Genomic DNA, 20354 nt, shown 5'->3' on the forward strand with positions numbered 1-20354 from the left:
ATAGAATATTGCTGTAATAGGTAAGATATTGTAGGTAAAGCCCTTACATGCATAGGACCTTGTAATACTCACTGATTTGGGGTATTGCTAGGTTTGCTTCTGTTATCTCATATGCTGGTGACGCCTAACTGGCAAGAACAGGATTAATCTTTGATTTCAATTTATTTTTTTTTAAGATTTTATTTATTTCTTTGACAGACAGAGATCACAAGTAGGCAGGCAGAGAAAAAGGAAGAAGTAGGCTCCCCGCGGAGCAGAGAGCCCAATGGAGGGCTCAATCCCAGGACCTGAGCAGACGCTTTAACTCACCGAGCCACCCAGGTGCCCCGTCAACTTATTTTTTAAAAGAGTTCATTTATTTACTTGAGAGAGAGAGAGAACACAAGCAGGGGCAGTAGGAAGGGAAGAAGCACCTTCCCACTGAGCAGGGAGCCTGTTGCAGGGCTCCATCCTAGGCCCCTAGGATCATGACCTGAGCCACCCAGCCACCCCCTTTGATTTCATTTTAATACAAACTAAAGTGTCAAAAATTGGAATGACTTAACATCAATTGACATGAAGATCTAAACATTGTCCAAAGGGAGCTTACCAGAAATTAGGAGTGTGCTTAGAGGCCAAACAATCCAGAGCTCTCGCAGGCGATATCATAGAAGGATTTTCTATAAAATAAATGATTATAGCCATTCTGTATTCTGCACTTGTCAGCCCACATTTGGAAGTTTGAGTTTGGTTCTGGGTGTTTTGCTGTCAAAGAGAAACTAACAAATCAGACCACCTTTAGAGATAAGTCATCAAGGTAATGGACAGCCTGAAGTCTTGACATAAGAGGACAAGATAAAGGGGGCATGTCAGCTAGAGAAGAGAAGGCTTAGTGGGGATGGAAAACTGTATTCAAAACAACTGAGGACTATTACATGGAAGAGATGTCTTCTTTGTGACCTTTTGGCATGCCGGTAGTGAGTGTAGACACAGAGCATTTGACAAAGGAGATTAGAAGAAAACCAACATTATAAGAATTATTTAACAGTCTGTCTTTGGTTGCTTTTTGCTCTTCCCAAAGTGAAGTCAGACTATGAAACCCTTTGTGAAAAATCTATCAAAACTCTTTTACACGGGTTTTAACTGCTCCAATTTGTCAATGTCAACTTACATCTATGGAAGTAGATCTGCTCTGCCCTGACACTTTTTAAATTGAAGGAAACACTGTAGGTCAGCTCAAAGCAGCATTTAGGTCACTATCCCCCACCTCCCCTCCTAAGCATCACCACCATGGGCTTTCCACTAACAAGTACAGTTAAACTATCATCACAGCTTTCTTAGTGATGACATTATGTCTTTCCTTACTGGTTCATAAACGGACACTATTGGCAACAGCCTTTCTGCAATCTCTAAGTGCTTATGGAATTACTTTTTTGGATGTCTTAATTATTTCAATGCAGTTTGTTCTCATAATACTGTATCAAGGGGCGCCTGGGTGGCTCAGTGGGTTAAGCCTTCGGCTCAGGTCATGATCTCAGGGTCCTGGGATCGAGCCCCACATCGGGCTCTCTGCTCAGCGGGAAGCCTGCTTCCCCCTCTCTCTCTGCCTGCTGCTCTGCCTACTTGTGATCTCTGTCTGTCAAATAAATAAATAAAATCTTTTAAAAATAATAATAATAATACTGTATCAAGTTTTAATTATATCACTGTTTTGTAAATACTAGAGCAGTAAAATTATACTCACATTTTTACTGTACTTTCCACCAAATAACAGAAATATCCTTTTTCCCTTTTCAACTACAGCAATAATAGTCCCTGAAATACTACTCTTATTATTTAGTGTGCTTAAAACTAACCCTGAATGATCAATAGTATACCTTTCCAGAGGGAGGCAGTAAGTGACAGTTTCTTTTTATTATGTTGATGCCCAAATTTGTTGGGAGTTTAATTGCCAAGAAATGAAACAGGGAAGATTAAGTACTTCTGTTAAAGAGAGATTTTTTAACTTCTGCCTCTATTCCCCCAAGAACCAGAAGCAGGAACTCAAACAGATATTTGTATACCCGTGTTTACAGCTACTTTATTCACACTAGCAAAAAGTGGAAGGAACCCAAGTGTCTGTGAGTAGATGAGGGAGGGAATCAACAAAATGTAATCTAGACATATAGTGGAAACTTATTCAGCCTTAAAGGATTCAGCTGCATTATGGATGAACCGTGAAGACCTTATACTAAGTGAAACAAGCTGGGTAAATACTATATAATTTCACTTGTATAAGATCGACCTACAGTAGCCAAACTCCGAGATACATAAAGTAGAATGGTGGTTGCCAGCAGCTGAGGCGTAAGACCACTTAAGATATACTCTCAGACAAATACCATATGATCTCCCTTACATGGAGACTCTAAACAAACAAAAACTGAGCTTATAAATACAGAGAACAGGTTGGTGGTTGCCAAAGGCAATGGCTGGGGGTAGGAGAAATGAATGAAGGGTGTCCAAAGGTACAAGCTTCCAGTTTATAAAATGAAGAAGTCCTGTGGATGTAATGTACAGCATGGAGACCATAGGTAACAATACTATATATTTGAAAGTGTTGGCATCTGGGTGGCTCAGTCAGTTAAGCGTCTGCCTTTGGCTCAGGTCAGGATCCCAGGGTCCTGGAATTGAGTCCCACATTGGGCTCCCTGCTCCGTGGGGAGCCTGCTTCTCCCTCTGCCCTTCCCTCTTGTTCTGTCTCTCTGTCAAATACATAAATAAAATATTTTAAAAAAAATATGTTGAGGGGTGCCTGGGTGGCTCAGTGGGTTAAAGCCTCTGCTTTCGGCTCAGGTCATGATCCCAGGGTCTTGGCATCGAGCCCCACATTGGGTTCTCTGCTCAGTGGGGAGCCTGCTTCCTCCTCTCTCTCTGTCTGCTGCTCTGCCTACTTATGATCTCTGTCTGTCAAATAAATAAATAAAATCTTTTATAAAAAAAGTATTGAGAGTAAATCTTAGAACTTCTCATCACAAGAAAAAATCATGTGGTGCTAGATACTAACTCGAGTTATTAGGGTGATCATTTAGCAATACTCCCAGTGAATCATTATGTCATATATCTGAAACTAGTAGGTCAATCTTCTATCTCAATTTTTTTTAAAAACATCTACTCTCTTTGCACATTTCAAGCACACTGCACCCCATGATTAGCTATGATCACTATGCTGCCCATCACATCCCTAGAGTTTAATTCATCTGATGAAGTTATACTTTCAGTACTCTATTACAAAGTTAATCATTTTCACTTCAAGGACACTGGTTTAAAACTTTGCAGTCTGAGTATTATTGCATTTTCTCTTCTTTGGCAACTTTACTGATACTGGGCCAAGCTTGTGTACATGACCAACGTAAGGGTGTCCTATCTTTATGTGCATTTTTAAGATTTTTGTTTATTTGAGAAAGAGAGAGCACAAGCAGGGGGAGCAGCAAAGGGAGAGAGAGAAGCAGACTCCCCTCTAAGCAAGGAGCCCAATGCAGGACTCGATCCCAGGGCCCTGGGATCGTGACCTGAGCCACAGACGCTTAACCAACTGAGGGACCCAGGTGCCCCTCTTTGCGTGCACTTAAAGGACATGACAATGAATAGAACTCAACCAGGCCAAAATCTCAGTTCTGATAAGCCAAAAAACATTAACTGGGCCTATTTAGGGAGAAAAGTAGAGATGCATGTCATGTGAATAGGCCAACATGGAAAAATAATTCATCTAACATGAGAACTAATATTTCTGAATATGCACATGCCCTTTCTCCTTGGCAAATCACCTTTCTTTTAAGGTGAAATGAAGTAATCAGTACACTATTTCCTGCCATTTCTTTAGTGTTTCTACACCAGCAGCCTCTGCCTTCAGCTCAGGTCATGATCTCAGGGTCCTGGGATCCAGTCCCGCATTGGGCTCTCAGCAGTACGTATCTATACTGGGCATTTTATACTGAGAGCTGTGGGCTCCACTAAGCAGACAAGATAAGAATTCATTTCCTTATATTTAGCGTATGATTAAAGTATGTGTTGTTTTATCAGAAATGACTCACCAAAGAAGAACTATTCAATCCTTTCTGAGTGATTTTTCACTTAGAAATTTGGGAATTATGCCTGATTTCATAACAAGTGACCAGGCTGAATGATTGTTGCAATGATGCCTCATTTCCCCATCTCAGCCGGTAGACACTCATTTTTCAAAGCACTGGACTTTCGCTTCTTCTTTTGAATATACACCATTTATGAAACAGTCACCACCCCCATTGCTGCCCCCATAACTATTTGGCACAGTATCATCATTTATGGTGGCAATATCATCGCCCGGGATCATGTTACAAAAGAGCCAAAGAAACACATTTGTCATCTAATTCTCAAAATCTAAGGGGAAGTGAACTTTAGCTTATAAATGTTTCCAGCTAAGCCTTTTTTTTTTTCTTTTTTTAAATTTTATTTATTTATTTGACAGAGATCGAAACTAGTCAGAGAGGCAGGGCGAGACAGAGAGGGGAAGCAGGCTCCCTGCCGAGCAGAGAGCCCAATGCGGGACTGGATCCCAGGACCCTGAGATCATGACCTGAGCTGAAGGCAGAGGCTTTAACCCACTAAGTTTCTCTTTTCTTAAAAGAGATCTTTCTTTTCTTTTTTTTTTTTTTAAAGATTTTGTTTGACAGAAAGAGAGACACTGAGAGAGTGGGAGTGGGAGAGAGAGAAGGAGGCTTCCCACTGAGCAGGGAGCTCAACGTGGGGCTCAACCCCAGGCCCCTGGGATCATGACCTGAGCCAAAGGCAGACACTTAACCACTGAGCCATCCAGGTGCCCCCTTAAAAGAAATCTTAAGGGGGAAATAAATTCTTCAGTTGGTTGGTTGGTTATTTGGTTGGTTGGGATTGGTGCCATGAGTGTTTCTAAAGTAACCCCTTGTGAATTATCATAATAGCACATAACACATGGCAAATATTTATCTGAGTTGGCAGAACAAATAGCCAATGTTTGATAGCTACTTGTAGGATCCATAGAGAACAGTTTCCCTTTTACAATAATGATGTAGGAGGTTAACTTTCATGGTTAAATTCTAGATCTGTTTTAATTTAGTTCCTTTGGTAGCTGCTCATCAAATTCCCAGGCTTTGGTATTACTGAGTCTTACTTGACTATTGTGTTTAAGTAATTCCACACAAACCTCAAGAATGAGTGCACTCTTATATACTGCAAAGAGGACATTTGGATTTTGGAGATTATCTTTGCCATCTGCAGACGTGGACCTGGGTGTGCCTGGATCTGATGTGCAAATGGTGTTTATATTTATCAACATTTCTCTAACTTACTGAATCTCTGTCCATTTTTTGAGTTATTTGCATTATTCTTTAATTTGCTAAGTCCACTTTAAATGTTACAGGGGTGAACCCTCTTCATTATCTCGTGTGATATTGCAAATATGCTTCCTACCCAGTGACTATTATTCTTAACTTTGCTTATACTGCCTTTTTTGAACAAAAGTTTTAAATTTTTATGTAGTACTATTCTTAAGTAGATTCTTATCCATCTTTTTTTTAATGGCTTTTAATTTCAACATCCTGTTTCTTTTTTCTTTTTTTTAAGATTTCATTTATTTATTTGACAGAGAGATCACAAGTGGGCAGAGAGGCAGGCAGAGAGAGAAGAGGAAGCAAGCTCCCTGACAGCAGAGAGCCCGATGTGGGGCTCAATCCCAGGATCCCGAGATCACGACCTGAGTTGAAGGCTTAACCCACTGAGCCACCCAGGCGCCCCAACATTCTGTTTCTAAAAATCTTTTTCCACCACTTTCTTTTCATTTCTTAGGCTTACTTCATTGTCTTCCATAAGGTCTTATAGTTTATTTCCATAAAATCCTGATAATTTTTAAAAGTTTTTAGGTATAGACATTAAGATTATACGGGGCGCCTAGTTAGCTTAGAGCACACGACTCTTGATCTCGGGGTTGTACGTTTGAGGCCAAAAATGCATGTAAAAGTTACTTAAAAATGAAAACTTAAAAAAAAAAAAAATTCAGGGATGCCTGGGTGGCTCAGTTGGTTGAGCATCTGCCTTTGGCTAAGCTATGATCCCCAGGGTCCTGGGATCGAGCCCCACACTAGGGCTCTTGATTTTTAATCTTTTAATAATATGGATAGTAGGAATCCTTTTCTTTTTTCCCCATGTGGACTCACAGCTCATCTAACACCATTACTAAGTAATTTATCTCTTCTCTGCTTATTTAAATTGCCACCTTTGCAAGATAGTAAGTTTAGATAGACACTCGGTTCTGTTTCTGGAGTCCTTACTTTATATTTTTTTTTAACTTTTTTTTTTTTAAGATTTTATTTATTTATTTGACAGAGAGAGATTACAAGTAGATAGAGAGGCAGGCAGAGAGAGAGAGAGAGAGGGAAGCAGGCTCCCTGCTGAGCGGAGAGCCCGATGCAGGACTCGATCCCAGGACCCTGAGATCATGACCTAAGCCGAAGGCAGTGGCTTAACCCACTGAGCCACCCAGGCGCCCCTGGAGTCCTTACTTTATTACACAGATTTGTCTATTCCTTCGCTATACCACGCTGTTTTCCTCTTTGTCATTATAAAGTATATTTGAGATCTGATAGGATATTTATCTCCTGTTTAATTTATTTTTATTTTCTGGCTGGTTTTAGACCCCCTACTCTTACTCATCTTCCGTGTTTAATCTTCACATGGGCTCTTAAACCCATCTGCTGAAGTTCAGCAGCTACTTAACTCAGTCCTATCACTAGTTCTTTAAATTATCACCATATTGCAACCCCTTCCCTGGTGTTCCTTCTCTCACTGTGCCAATCACAGTCTATTCTCTGAACGCCTTCCATTAGGAAATCTGATTATTTTGAGGCCTCATATAATTTTTAAAACAGCTTTATGGATCTATAATGTACATAGCAAACAATTTACTCATTGCTTTACACATTGACCATGTGCGATGCAATGGTCTCTAGCATATTCAGATTTGTGCAACCGCCACCACAATCCATTTTAGAGTGTTTTTCGCCACCCCAAAGAAAAAGATCATACCTTTTAGATATCAACCCCCAGCCTTGCCATCTTCCTCCTCCTCCTAGACATCCCAGTCTAGGCAGCCACTAACCTACCTTCTGTATTTAGAAATTTTTTATTCTGGAACTTTATATAAGTAGAATCATATAATCCATAACTGGCCTCTTCTACTTACCATGATGTTTACAAAATTCATCCATGTCGTCGCATATATCAGTTCTAAACACTTCCTCACAGCCAACTAATATTCCCCCGTATGGATATATCACATTTTACCCATTCCTCAGCTGACAGACATTTGGGTTGCCCTACTTTTTGGCTCTTATGAATAATGCTGCTATGAACCTCAAAGAAACTCTCTAGTAACAGCCAATGGGTATACATCTGTAACCGTGTCAGTATCTCAAAGTACCTCAAAGAACCTCAAAGAAAATCTCTTGTTACACTCAAAAAAAAAAAAAAAAAAAAAAGACGAGAATTTTTATTACAATGGCATTAGATTTGTAGCTTAATTTAGGAAAATTTTAATTTTTTCTTACAATATTACTTCCACCAAGGAAAATTATCTTCCTTTACATCTATTTAGGCCCATGGGGTGCCCGAGTGGCTCAGTCCGTTAAGCAGCTGCCTTCAACTAAGGTCATGATTCCAGAGTCCTGAGATCCAGCCCTGCATCGGGCTCCCTGTTGAGGAGGAAGCCTGCTTTTCCTCTCCCTCTCCCTTTCCCTCTCTCACTGTGTCCTTCTCTAATAAATATATAAAATCTTTAAAAAAAAATTTACATCTATTTAGGCCTTGTTTATTGCCTTCCACAAAGTTTTATAGTTTTCTTCATAAAATCCTGTTGCTTCTTCTTATGATTTGTACTTATTTTATAACATTTACCATTTTAAATAGGATTTTTTAAAATTAAAATTTCTATTTGGTGGTGGCAGTATATAGAAAAGCTATTAATTTTTGTATTTTTTAACTCTGTATCTAGCTATCCTGTGGATCTCTCTTATGCATTCCGATAGCGTCTCAGTTCTTTTTTTTTTTAAGATTTTATTTATTTACTTGACAGACAGAGATCACAAGTAGGCAGAGAGGCAGGCAGAGAGAGGAAGGGAAGCAGGCTCCCCAAAGAGCAGAGAGCCTGATGCGGGACTCGATCCCAGGACCCTGAGATCATGACCTGAGCCGAAGGCAGAGGCTTAACTCACTGAGCCACCCAGATGCCCCACTTCTTAGTTTTTTTATCTTCTAGATAATTATATAATGTGAATACATGAAACTTATCTCTTACTTCAGAATATTTATATTCCCTGTATCTTTTTATTTTCTAATTCATTGGTTTTGATCTCCAGAATGACAAATAATAGCAATAATACCGGGCATACATCTTTCTTATCAGCTTTAACTTTTGCTGGAAGCAACATTTCAGCAAAAATAAAAGAAATTTACCAATGAAAGAAAACTCACCCTGAATCCCATGTGAAAGCAAGCTTGAAAAATTACTGAAAATAAATTGGTTATATATCTATAGAAAGGCAGGAACATGGGCACCTCGTGGCTCAGTCAGTTAAGCAACCGCCTTTGGCTAAGGTCATGATCCCAGGGTCCTGGGATCAAGCCCCACATTGGGCTGCCTACTTAGCAGGGAGTCTGTTTGTCCCCTGCCCCTGCTCATGCTCTCACTTTCTCTCCCTCTCTCTCTCTTTCAAATACATAAATAAATAAATAAAATCTTAAAAAAAAAAAAAGAAAGAAAGAAAGAAAGAGAGAGAGAGAGAAAGACAGGAAAGATATACACCAGACTGCTACACAGGTAGTTCTTTTAAGGGTGTAGAATTCTGTGGCAGAAACAGGGGTGGAGAGAGAGACCCACTTTCTGCTTTATGCACTCCTGTGTAGCTTGGCAATGAGCCTTTCCTACTTTTATAATTTTAAAATGTATCTTGAAAGAAAATACAGAGTACAAAGTGTGTAAAGACTTTCTTTACATATCAAGATTTAAAGATGTATGCATTGTTAATGGCTAAAACTGAAGTTGTGTTTACTAAATTCAATCTCAACTAAATGATACAAAGATTAGACAGACAAGTAGAAGAGAGAAGGATTGGTAGAGATACTGACACGGTTACAGATGTATACCCATTGGCTGTTACTAGACAGTCCGAAAACAAAAAGATGGCCACAGAAAGGAAGTGGGTAAAAGAAAATGCTTATAGACCACATAGGAAGGATTCTGGGGCACGGGGTCAAAGCTATTATCTCCCTCCTCCAGACGCCTGAGAAAATGTGAATGGCGAAATTACTTCATGGGCTGAAGAGAATTTTAATTGCTCTCTAAGGTCATCAGAACTTAATGATTTCCTGCCAGAACTTTTTCCTTCTGAGACACCATGGGGGAGTCTAATATCATAGGAAGCCATCTATATTTTTCATCCCAGTATTTAGGGTGCCACATCAATGGTAGTGCACCCACATCTTATTACTGCTTACATCCTAGACTATGACTAAATGTGCCCCTTCTCTTATTCCCTTTCAGGATTTCCAATGAACACTCCCCCAAACTCCAGATCCGGAGTCATAGTTACCTGAGGGCTGTAAGTGAAGTCTCCATCAACCGAAGCTTGGACAGCCTTGACCCTGCTGGCCTGCTCACGTCACCAAAGTTCCGCTCTAGGAATGAGAGCTACATGCGAGCCATGAGCACCATCAGCCAGGTGAGCACCATGGCTACGGGCCATTACCTACATAAGGGTTAGTGGACACAGGGCATGAAAGGAGTAAACCACTGATGGGTCAGCCTGATCTACATGCTACACATGTTCAACAACTACTAGGGAAGGATAAAGGACACCAGAAATTCACCAGTAGTCAGTCAGCACCAGCACACTTGCCATCGGGAAGTTGACAGATGAGGTGATTAAAGATGCTTGTGGGACAGAAGGACATGGTAGACGTCACTGGCAAAAACCATAGCACTGTCTGATCATAAGAGTAGAAGTATTGAGCAGGTCATCAAGACAGAGACCCAGGGACAAGAAGGGAGATACGTCCTACTTATCTCACCTGGGTCCCAGGTAAACATTATATCTTGGCAATGAGACAAAAGCCACTTCTAAGAACCAGTATGTTGGACCAGGGATTAAGACTCCATAAAGGCAAATTAATTCTATGTCCAAAATACTCAGTCTATCCCCCCAAAGGTCTCAGAGTGTGGGAGATGGCTGTTTTACCTAAGATCGGGGATTAAGAAGACCTGGGACTCTTGGAGGACCTGATCCTGCAGCTTTTTGGGGGCCATGAGAGGAACCAAAGATACTACAGGGGCTGACTTCCTCTGGGAGCACAAGAAGGATATTTTTTAAATGAAGTGTAAGAACTCTGAATTTAAATTTCTATTAAAAAAAATAACTACTATACAATTAATTCAGCTAGTACCTACTGAGCAGAACACTGGACCAGATTATAGAAGTTACTCATTGATGAACAGTACAAAATCACTTGCCCTGCCTTGGATATAAACATTTTTAAAAATATTTATTTATTTATTTATTTGAGAGAGAGCAGAGTGAGTGAGAGAGAGAACAGGAGCAGGGGAAGGGGGAAGAGAGAGAAGGAAAAGCAGGCCCTCATCTGAACAGAGAGCCTGATACTGGGCTCAATCCCAGGACCCTGGGATCATGACCTGAGCCGAAGGCAGACGCTTAACCTACTAAGCCACCCAGGTGCTCCTCCCTGGATATACTTGCTAATGCATAGCTTTGCATGCCAGGCCCAGGAGACCGGACTTCATTTGTTAGGGATGGGATTGATTAAAGATTAATTGAAACCTCAGATTTTAAACAGGCAAGAGATATGATCAGAACTTTGATGTGAAATAATTCGTATGGAAAAAATAGAGAAAAGATGAGAGAGGATGAATGGTTAGAAGGAAAGAAGCTAGTCTGGAAGACATTGTGATCACCAAGGTAAAAATTAATGCTACTAGCAGTGCAGCTACAAATGGTGGTAGCAGTGGTGAGGGTGGTGGTGGTTAAGGTAGTGGTGATGAGGATGGTGATGGTGACAGTGGTGATGAGGAAGAGGTTGGTAGTGAGGGTGTGGTGATGGGGATGGTGACTGTGGTGATGAAGAGGAGTGTGGTAATGATGGTGGCTAGCCAAACATGGTAGGCTGAGAACTGAAGCATCTCTAATCTACCAAAGTGAGACCCTGAAATAGGACCATGGTTCTTGCTTTGTCCCTACCAACAAAATAGAGCTCTTTACTCTAACTGCATTCTTGAAGAGCAAAGGCAAGAACCATAGCAAGGCCCTGAGAGCAGGGCAGGGTGGTAATCGGGGAAATCTGGCATGGGGGATCCCCACATCTGCCCACTGCACATTTCCTTACTTGAAAGAATCCTGCAAGAATATGCATGCCCACCTGTGCTAGCTGATATGTCCAATGATACTCACTATCCCAACTCCCAGGAATATAGTTGGTGCCTCATTTGCTGAAATTTTGACTTGCCTCCCCTTACTTTTTTTACAATAAGCAATATAATATTTAAAATTTCTTGGGGCACTAGGGTGGCTCAGTTGTTGGGTGTCTGCCTTCAGCTTGGGTCATGACCTCAGGGTCCTGGGATTGAGCCCTGCATTGGGCTCCTGCTCAGTGGGGAGCCTGCTTCTCCCTCTCACACTCCCTCTGCTTGCGTTTCCTCTCTGTCTCTTTGTCAAATAAATAAATAAAATATTTTTTTAAAAAATAATAAAAGTAATAATAAAATAAAAGTTATTTAAGCTTTTGTATATTCCAGATGGCCTCATGGTCACATAGGCTTCTGGAAAGGTAGTCTATAAATCTAGCTGTCATACATATAGATTACATTGAATACATCAGTGGATTTTTTTTTTAAATTGTTGGAAAATATTTATACCCATTCACTGCTTTCATAATTCTAAATGTTTAAATTTTATTTCTTACGAAGATTTTATTTATTTGCCAGAGAGAGAGAGAGAGAGAGCACAAGCAGAGGGAATGGTAGTGTAAGAGGAAGAAGCAGACTTCCCATTGAGCAAGGAGCCTGATGCAGGACTCGTTCCCAGGACCCTGGGATCATGACCTGAGCCGAAGGCAGATCTTAACGAACTAAGCCACCCAGGCAACTCTAGATTTTTAAATTTTATATGTTCAAGACAGGAGAAACATGTCACTTCCCCCATCAGGACACTGAATCTACATAGCTGCCTGGCTTGAGTCCCTGTGCCACGGATCTGACCTTCCTGAGACACCATCACATCCTAGTGACAGCCGAGTAACTCATCAACAAAAAAGAGGCACATGTGGGCCCTGATGCTACAGCAGGTTGTGCTCTGTAATCTGGTGGTATAATCATTTAGCCTTAAGTAAAATACAGAAAGAATAGCCATCCTAAATGGATTCCTAATGATACATCATTTTTCTAGTTTCATACTCACTTTTCAAGTAACACAATATTTCTAAGGATAATTTCAAACTATTGCAGTCCCAATAGTGTCATTATTCAAAGGAGAATAGTTTCTTCTTCAAAGTAATATTACCATATATATTCTAGACTTTCCAAAAAGTGGCCAGCTTTTCTGATGTTGGGGATATTCTCGCTCATAGATCTTTAGTAGCAGCTGTAATTGTATAGAATTTAAATGCATTATATCCTATTCCCTTTTAAAACCTGGAATATTATTCATCAAAGCCTCCTAGAAAGATCAAAGTAAAATTTTATAAGCCAAAATATTGGTCTAGAATAACTAAATTGTTTATTTATGCCATTCATACCTCAAAGAAATAAAATACCTCTAAAAACAGATTGTGCATGCATGGTAGAGAAATTTTGAATTTTTTTATATTTAGTCCCTTTCTATATTTTGTACTACACATACATCTAATAAAAATGGGGGTTTTTATAAAGTAAAGCTTGAGAATAAAGAATTTTTAAAAGTCACATTTAAAATATATATATGTATTTGGTATAATAACAGTCATTCCCAAATTAGCCTAATTAATTCATAATAAATAAATTATGTCTTCATTTATTTCAAGTCAAATTCTCAAATATCTTCATCTGGAGTGGTAAACCAGAAGCCCACAGATATTTCTGGCTGGCAATGTATTGGATTTCTACATCATTTTTTTAAAAAGTGAATAAGCAGCTATTACGCTCAGTGGTAATACCAGCAGTTTAGCTATGACTTGTGACCTAGATCATCCCTTTATTGTATGCATTCAAAGAAACAAAAACTCAGATGAATTAAAGGTCTACGTATACAGCCAGTACAGAACCTAGAAATCTAAGTATCCTGACTCCTCACTGATACGTTTCTCCAGTACCTACTGGTATGGAGATATTGATGGCAACAATATTGCTAATAATAGGAGTAATAATGGAAATGATAACAGCAGAATAGTTATCATGTATTGCTTACCTGATACATATAAGACACTTTTCATATTCTCATTAATTTCATATCAACTACAAAAAAAGATCATTTCTTACTTTATGAAATTCAGTTTAGACATTTGTAGTAAATTGATTCATTCTTCCCACTACACTGTCTCACAGAATAACAGCCACTATTTGTGGAGTATCTACAATGTGCCTAGAAACATAATATGCATTTTGAATATTTTATTTTTATCCTTAAAGCATCCATAGGAAATAGACATCATTGTACCCATTTTACAGATGAGGAAAGTGAGGCTCAGAGAATTCAAGCAAATTGCCCATGATAGAATAGAAAGAGCATTAAACTATACCTGGGGTAGGGGGCACCTGGGTGGCTCAGTGGGTTAAAGCCTCTGCCTTCAGCTCAGGTCATGATCTCAGGGTCCTGCGATCAAGCCCTGCATTGGGCTCTCTGTCAGCAGAGAGCCTGCTTCCCCCTCTCTCTCTCTGCCTGCCTCTCTGCTTACTTGTGATCTCTGTCTGTCAAATAAATAAATAAAATCTTTTAAAAATAAATAAATAAATAAACTATACCTGGGGCATCTGGGTGGCTCAGTCAGTTGAGCCTCCAACTCTTGATTTCTTTTTTTTTTTTTAAGATTCTTATTTATTTATTTGATAGAAAGAGATCACAAGTAGGCAGAGAGGCAGGCAGAGAGAGAGGAGGAAGCAGGTTCCCCACCCAGCAGAGAGCCCGATGCGGGGCTCAATCCCAGGACCCCAGAATCATGACCTGAGCCAAAGGCAGATGCTTTAATCCCCTGAGCCACCCAGGCACCCACAACTCTTGATTTCTTAATAACATTCTTTTCTCTAACTTACCTTATTATAAAAACATAGTGCATCATGTTTATAAGACATAAATATGTGTTAATCAGCAATGGTGTTAGTAAGGATTCTTACTTATAATAGGTTATTAATAGTTACATTTTTGTGGAGTCAAATTAGTATGTGGATTTTCTTTATTTTAGGATTCTAATTTATTAGAGAGAGAAAGAGAAAAGCATTTGCTGGGGGACAAGAGCAGGGAAGGGGGAGAAAGAAGCAGACTCCCCCCTGAGTGCAGAGCCTTACATGGGGCTCAGTCCCAGGACCCCAAGATCATGACCTGAGCCAAAACCAAGAGTCAGACGCTTCACTGACTGAGCCACCCAAGCACCGCTGTATGTAGATTTTCAACTGCATGGGGGGAGTCGATGCCCCAACCCCCTTGTTGTTTGTTCAGGGTCAACTGTATTTTAAAAGGCACTAAACAAGGGATTCCTGATTGGCTCAGTCCCTTGAGCATCTGCCTTTGGCTCAGGTCATGATCCCAGAGTCCTGGGATCGAGTCCCCATTGCATCTGGCTTTTTGCTCAGCAGGGAGCCTATTTCTCCCTCTGCCTGCCACTGCTTGTAACAACAAATAAATAAATAAAACCTTTAAAAAAATAAAATAAAATGCACTAAATGACATTAAGAACATGATATAAGACATGAAAGAAAAAGATACATCTGAATTTCAAAACCTTAAAAATCACAAAACTCAGGAAAAAATCAGAAGTAAAAGAAAAATCACTTCAGCAATGAAGATTAGACTAGAAGGAATACAGGAGCAAGTGAATGAGATATTTCATACACTAAGAAAAATAGAATCTAAAGAGGAGGGACATATTTGAAATCAGAAAGAAATGAAGAGGTAAAAAGGATTCAAGAGACACTAATAAATATTTTGGACAAAGATCGTACACATAGATAATAGAAGTCTCCAAAGAAGAAAATGAAAGCAAAGAATGAGAATGAATAATAAAAATAATAATTAAAGAAAACTTTAATAAAAACAAAAAGATTTTTCAAAAGTATATATTGCATACCTGAGATTGACCCAAAATAACTAAGACATAGTCTAGTAAAATGAAAGCACTCTGATTTCAAACAAAACAAAATAAAACAAAGCTCCTTGGACTTCTAGACAGAAAAGCAAATGACCTAGAAAAGAAAAAAAATAGATGAATCACTTCTACTCCTGAAATCAATATTATACTATATGTTAACTAACTAGAATTTAAATAAAAATTTGAAGGAAAGAAAATTAAATTCTCATCAGCCTCTTTAACAATAGTTTATGACAAAGGAAAACTGAGTGATGTTATGATATTCAAGGAGGTAAAATGTAAACAAAGATTTTATACCCCCATAAACTGACTTTCATATAAAAGGCACAGACAAACTATTATAAACATGAATGGATATAGGAAACATCATTTCCATGAGCCCATCCTGAGGAATCAACTAGACAATGAGATTTGGACAACCCCAATGACCAGAAATAAGAACTAGTGGTGAATAGGTGTAGAGACTCATTTCTGGACTCTTGATTCCATTCCATTGGTCTATATGTGCCAATTATTGTGGCTTTGATTATTGTGGCTTTGCCATCTAAGTTTTGAGATCAGGAAGTATGAGTCCTCCAGCTTTGTTCTTTTACCAGGATTGCTTTGGAAATTATGATGTATCAATATATTTTTCGGTGTGGGTTTTTTTTCCCCCTTGGAATTCTTTGAGCTTTCTTGGATTCTGACATCTGACTAGTGGGAGTTCCACAAATAAATAAATAAAAGTAAGGCAATTACTAATGAAATAATTCAAGAAATGGTCCCAAAACTGAAAGACATGATTCTGTAAATTGAGAGGGACCCATCAGTACCCACCACAATTGATAGAGAAATATCCACATAGGGAACATCATGGTAAAATGTTAGCTCATTTGGGCCAAGATCCTAAAGGGCTTTCAAAAGAGGGTGAGAAAAAACAGTTTATACGGAAAGGCTCAGGAATGAGAAAGGCATCTATTTTTCCAGACTCTAGCGTGTATGGAGACTAAGAGACAAGGAGCAAAGCCTGAAAACAATGGAAAGAAGAAAGAATGCAGGCTAGAATCCTGAATGCAAGCATACTCTCTCTTAACAGTGGTGATGGAATATAGACTTTTCCATCAATGCCAGGTGGCCAGCTTGTCCAGAAAAGCACCGGAAGATGTTTTCCACCAAAAGGAGGGAATAAAACAAGGAAGAGGAAACAGGGACTCCATCACCATTGAGATAATCAAGAGCACCCCCACAGTGATAGGGAAGAGAGAACCCAGGATAGCTGGGGGCTTGGCAGCCATAGATTGCAATAAGAGAACAGAGGCTTCGAGGCTAATGCTTTAAGGGCAGGAAGGAAATCAATAGGTTACCTGAGGTCTACAAATGTATCAACAGGCTCAATTCACATAAGCAACTTTTTGGAAATACAGATGCAAATACCGTAAGATCCAACTGGAAGAATTGAAAGCGATTGCCTCTTTTGGGGGGAGAATCTGGGGTGGGGGGAGTAAGTGGGTTAGGGGTTTGCTCTTTTTCTTTATAAGCCATCTAGAACTTTTTAACCTGGATCTGTAGAATTTTGATAAGGAACAAACTTTTTACATGAAAAAACCGTAGTGGCAAGCATTAAATATACAGTTATTTATGAGAGACTAAATGAGGGCTAAAGCGAGGAAGAACATGTAGGTTATATGCTCTGCAGTGTAAGAATAGCACAACTACTTTAAATGAGAAAAGAATAGAGAGTGAATACACAAAAAATAAAAGGAATTGTTAACTTCTCAATAATGACATGGATATGGTATTATTAGTATGCCATTCTGAGATGGTTGTGCATATATTACAGAAGAAACACATGAATAATTGTAGACTATCCCAATTCTATCATCTCCTTTGCCCCCTGAGAACCAGGACTTTTAGTATGGAATCAAGGTATAAGTATCGATATAATATAGAACAGTCTCAATTTTAGTTGGAGATATTCACTAGATCTGCCTACCAAAAGACCTAGTTTTGCCCACTAAACGATGACCAACTCAGTAGCAATGACAACAAGGCTTCCTGGGGCCCAGACTGTGTTCTTGAGATATCATTTCCCATTAAAAGAAGAAAGACCTTTAGAAAAAAAATACTGATGCCAGGACTGAGCAGGAAAGGTAGAAGATGAGTTTGGAATACCTTGACATAGCTGATACCAAGGAAGTTATCAAAGACTACTCATTTCATGTCAAAAGGATTCAGGAGCCAACCTAAGAAGCTCCCACCAGTTAAAGATCAGTGAGTTCAAATTTGAAGTGAACTTAAAACCATCAATTTTTTTTTTTCAAGGTCAAGCAAAGCTTTATTTTGAGACAAGCATCAAGAATCAAACTGCCCGGTCAGGACTGTCTCTTTTTTTTTTTTTTTTTTTTAAACCATCAAATATTTTTAAACTGTGAATTCATCTTGGTATTTTTAAAAGTTAATTGATCGCTTTTGATAGATAAGAGGGAACAGATTTATTATCTTGAAAATAAGAAGGGGGAAAAAAACCGAACACTTTTTCTGCCATTCCTATATGACCTAAACCACTGAATAACCAAATAATGTGAGAGGAAGCATTTATTTATAAAAAATGCTCCAACTAGTAACTGCAAAAGTAATGATGGAATTAGAATATCACAGTTTTACAACTCCCAGTGAATTAATGGATCTAGGCGTTGAGCACCAATGACTCCTAACAACAAAAAAGAGAAACAAAGCAGATATAATGTGTCTCCTGATAAAAGAACACATGACCCGTAGTCCTGCCAAAGGAATTGAACCAGAATCTTATAAAGCCCCTGCACCTAGCTTACAATTTTCAGGAAATACAAAACACGGAGGAACATGCTAAATCCTACCATGAGAATGAAATCAGCAAATTCAGACTGTGGGAAGCTTTACAGGTCAAACAACCCAGATGCTTCCATAAATGAATTGCAGTTTAAAAACTATAGGAGGAGGGTGCCTGGGTAGCTCAGTGGGTTGGGCCTCTGCCTTCGGCTTAGGTCATGGTCCCGGGGTCCTGGGATTGAGCCCCACATCGGGCTCTTCAGCAGGAACCCTGCTTCCCCCTCTCTCTGCCTCTCTGTCTGCTTGTGATCTCTCTCAGGTAAATAAATAAAATCTTTAAAAAAAAAAAATTATAGGAGGAAGGCCTATATGTTAAAAGTGAATTGAAAGATATATTGAAATTTTTAAAAATGGGTATAACTAAACTGTAAGGTCCAAGGATGCACATAAGTGAAAAAACCCAAGCAATTCCTTGTGAAAATAATTCTTGGGGCCCCTGGGTAGCTCAGTGGGTTAAGCCTCTGCCTTTGGCCCAGGTCATGATCTCAGGGTCCTGGGATCGAGCCCCACGTTGGGCTCTCTGCTCAGCGGGGAGCCTGCTTCCCCCTCTCTCTTTGCCTGCCTCTCTGCCTACTTGTGATCTCTCTTCGTCAAATAAATAAATCAATCTTTAAAAAAAAAGAAAAGAATCTTTGTAATTATTTATATAATTTATAGTTTATAAAAACTCTAATTCCTACAAATTCCTACAAATAAATTTTTTATCTTTATAAAGATAAAACTCAAAGTAGCGGCTACTTTTGGAGGGATGACGGGGATTATAGTTAGGATGGGGCATAGAGAGGGGTTTCTGGGGTGCCTGGAAAAATCTGTCTTTCTTTTTTTTTTTTAAAGACTTTATTTATTTTTTATTTTTTATTTTTTATAAACTTATAATATATTTTTATCCCCAGGGGTACAGGTCTGTGAATTGCCAGATTTACACACTTCATAGCACTCACCAAAGCACATACCCTCCCCAATGTCCATAACCCCACCCCCCTTCTCCCAAAAAATCTGTCTTTCTTGACCTGGGTAGTGGTTACAAGGGTGTTTGCCTGATTATAATTCATTAAGTTACACATTCTCTTTGTGTGGTTTTCTTTTTTTTTTAACAGCTTTATTTTATTTTATTTTTGAAGATTTTATCTATTTATTTGACAGAGAGAGAGAGATCACAAGTAGGCAGAGAGAGGGGGGGAAGCAGGCTCCCTGCTGAGCAGAGAGCCCAATGCGGGGCTCGATCCCAGGACCCTGGGATCATTTCCGTGCCAAAGGCAGAGTCTTTAACCCACTGAGCCACCCAGGTGCCCCCACTTTGTGTGGTTTTCTGTATCTGTATATAATAAAAACAAAAGGTTAAAAGAGAATGAAGGAGAATCCTGTTAAGAAAGAAGTCTAATAAAGAAGGTTAAGTGGAGGGCGCCTGGGTGGCTCAGTGGGTTAAGCCGCTGCCTTCGGCTCAGATCATGATCTCAGGGTCCTGGGATCGAGTCCCACATCGGGCTCTCTGCTCAGCAGGGAGCCTGCTTCCCCTTCCTCTCTCTCTACCTGCCTCTCCATCTACTTGTGATTTCTCTCTGTCAAATAAATAAATAAAATCTTTAGAAATAAAAAAAAAAAAGAAGGTTAAGTGGGGAAAAAAACAGAATGCAGAATTATATTTACTCTATGGTCCAATTTTTTATGAAAAGTAGGTTGACTATCCTCTGAACAGTCAACCAAGTTTAATAGTTATTACCTTAACAGGGATAGATATTTTATAATTTCTTTGCAGTGTTTGACATATTAATAGGGGAAAATCTAATAAATGATACATACATTGATATATATATGCACACATACACACATGCAAATACAGTTTTACTTTTTACTCTGAAATTATTTCAAGTTCACAAAAGCGTTTCTTGTAAAATATAAAGAAATCCTTTACATCCTTGACCCAGATTCATATTCATAATCCTTTTGGCTCATTTGCTCACTTTCTCTATTTGATAATTAGTTACAAATATCATGTCCCTTTACCTGTGAAAGCACTTCCAAATATTTCCTAAAAATCAATGCTATATATACGTACTTAATTTTTTAATATGGAGTGAATATATAAGTATTAGTCTTGAAAACATGCAGGGATTTTATGTCAAATTAGATAAAGTGTATGA

General features: G+C 39.1%; 1 protein-coding gene and 1 long non-coding RNA gene across 18 annotated transcripts in view; one reads left to right on the forward strand and one right to left on the reverse strand.

Annotated features, from left to right (window-relative positions):
- Positions 1-20354, forward strand: part of DLGAP1 (DLG associated protein 1) — an 869387-nt gene that overhangs the window by 675816 nt on the left and 173217 nt on the right. For all 14 annotated transcript variants that reach the window (XM_059409267.1, XM_059409264.1, XM_059409265.1 and 11 more), the window contains one exon: positions 9566-9743. In XM_059409267.1, coding sequence (XP_059265250.1) covers positions 9566-9743 — 178 coding nt within the window. The remainder of the gene's footprint in view (positions 1-9565; positions 9744-20354) is intronic.
- Positions 1-20354, reverse strand: part of LOC132023498 (uncharacterized) — a 331116-nt gene that overhangs the window by 260080 nt on the left and 50682 nt on the right. The window lies entirely within an intron of this gene.

The sequence above is a fragment of the Mustela nigripes genome, chromosome 8 (assembly GCF_022355385.1).
Source record: "Mustela nigripes isolate SB6536 chromosome 8, MUSNIG.SB6536, whole genome shotgun sequence".
Lineage (NCBI taxonomy): Eukaryota > Metazoa > Chordata > Mammalia > Carnivora > Mustelidae > Mustela > Mustela nigripes.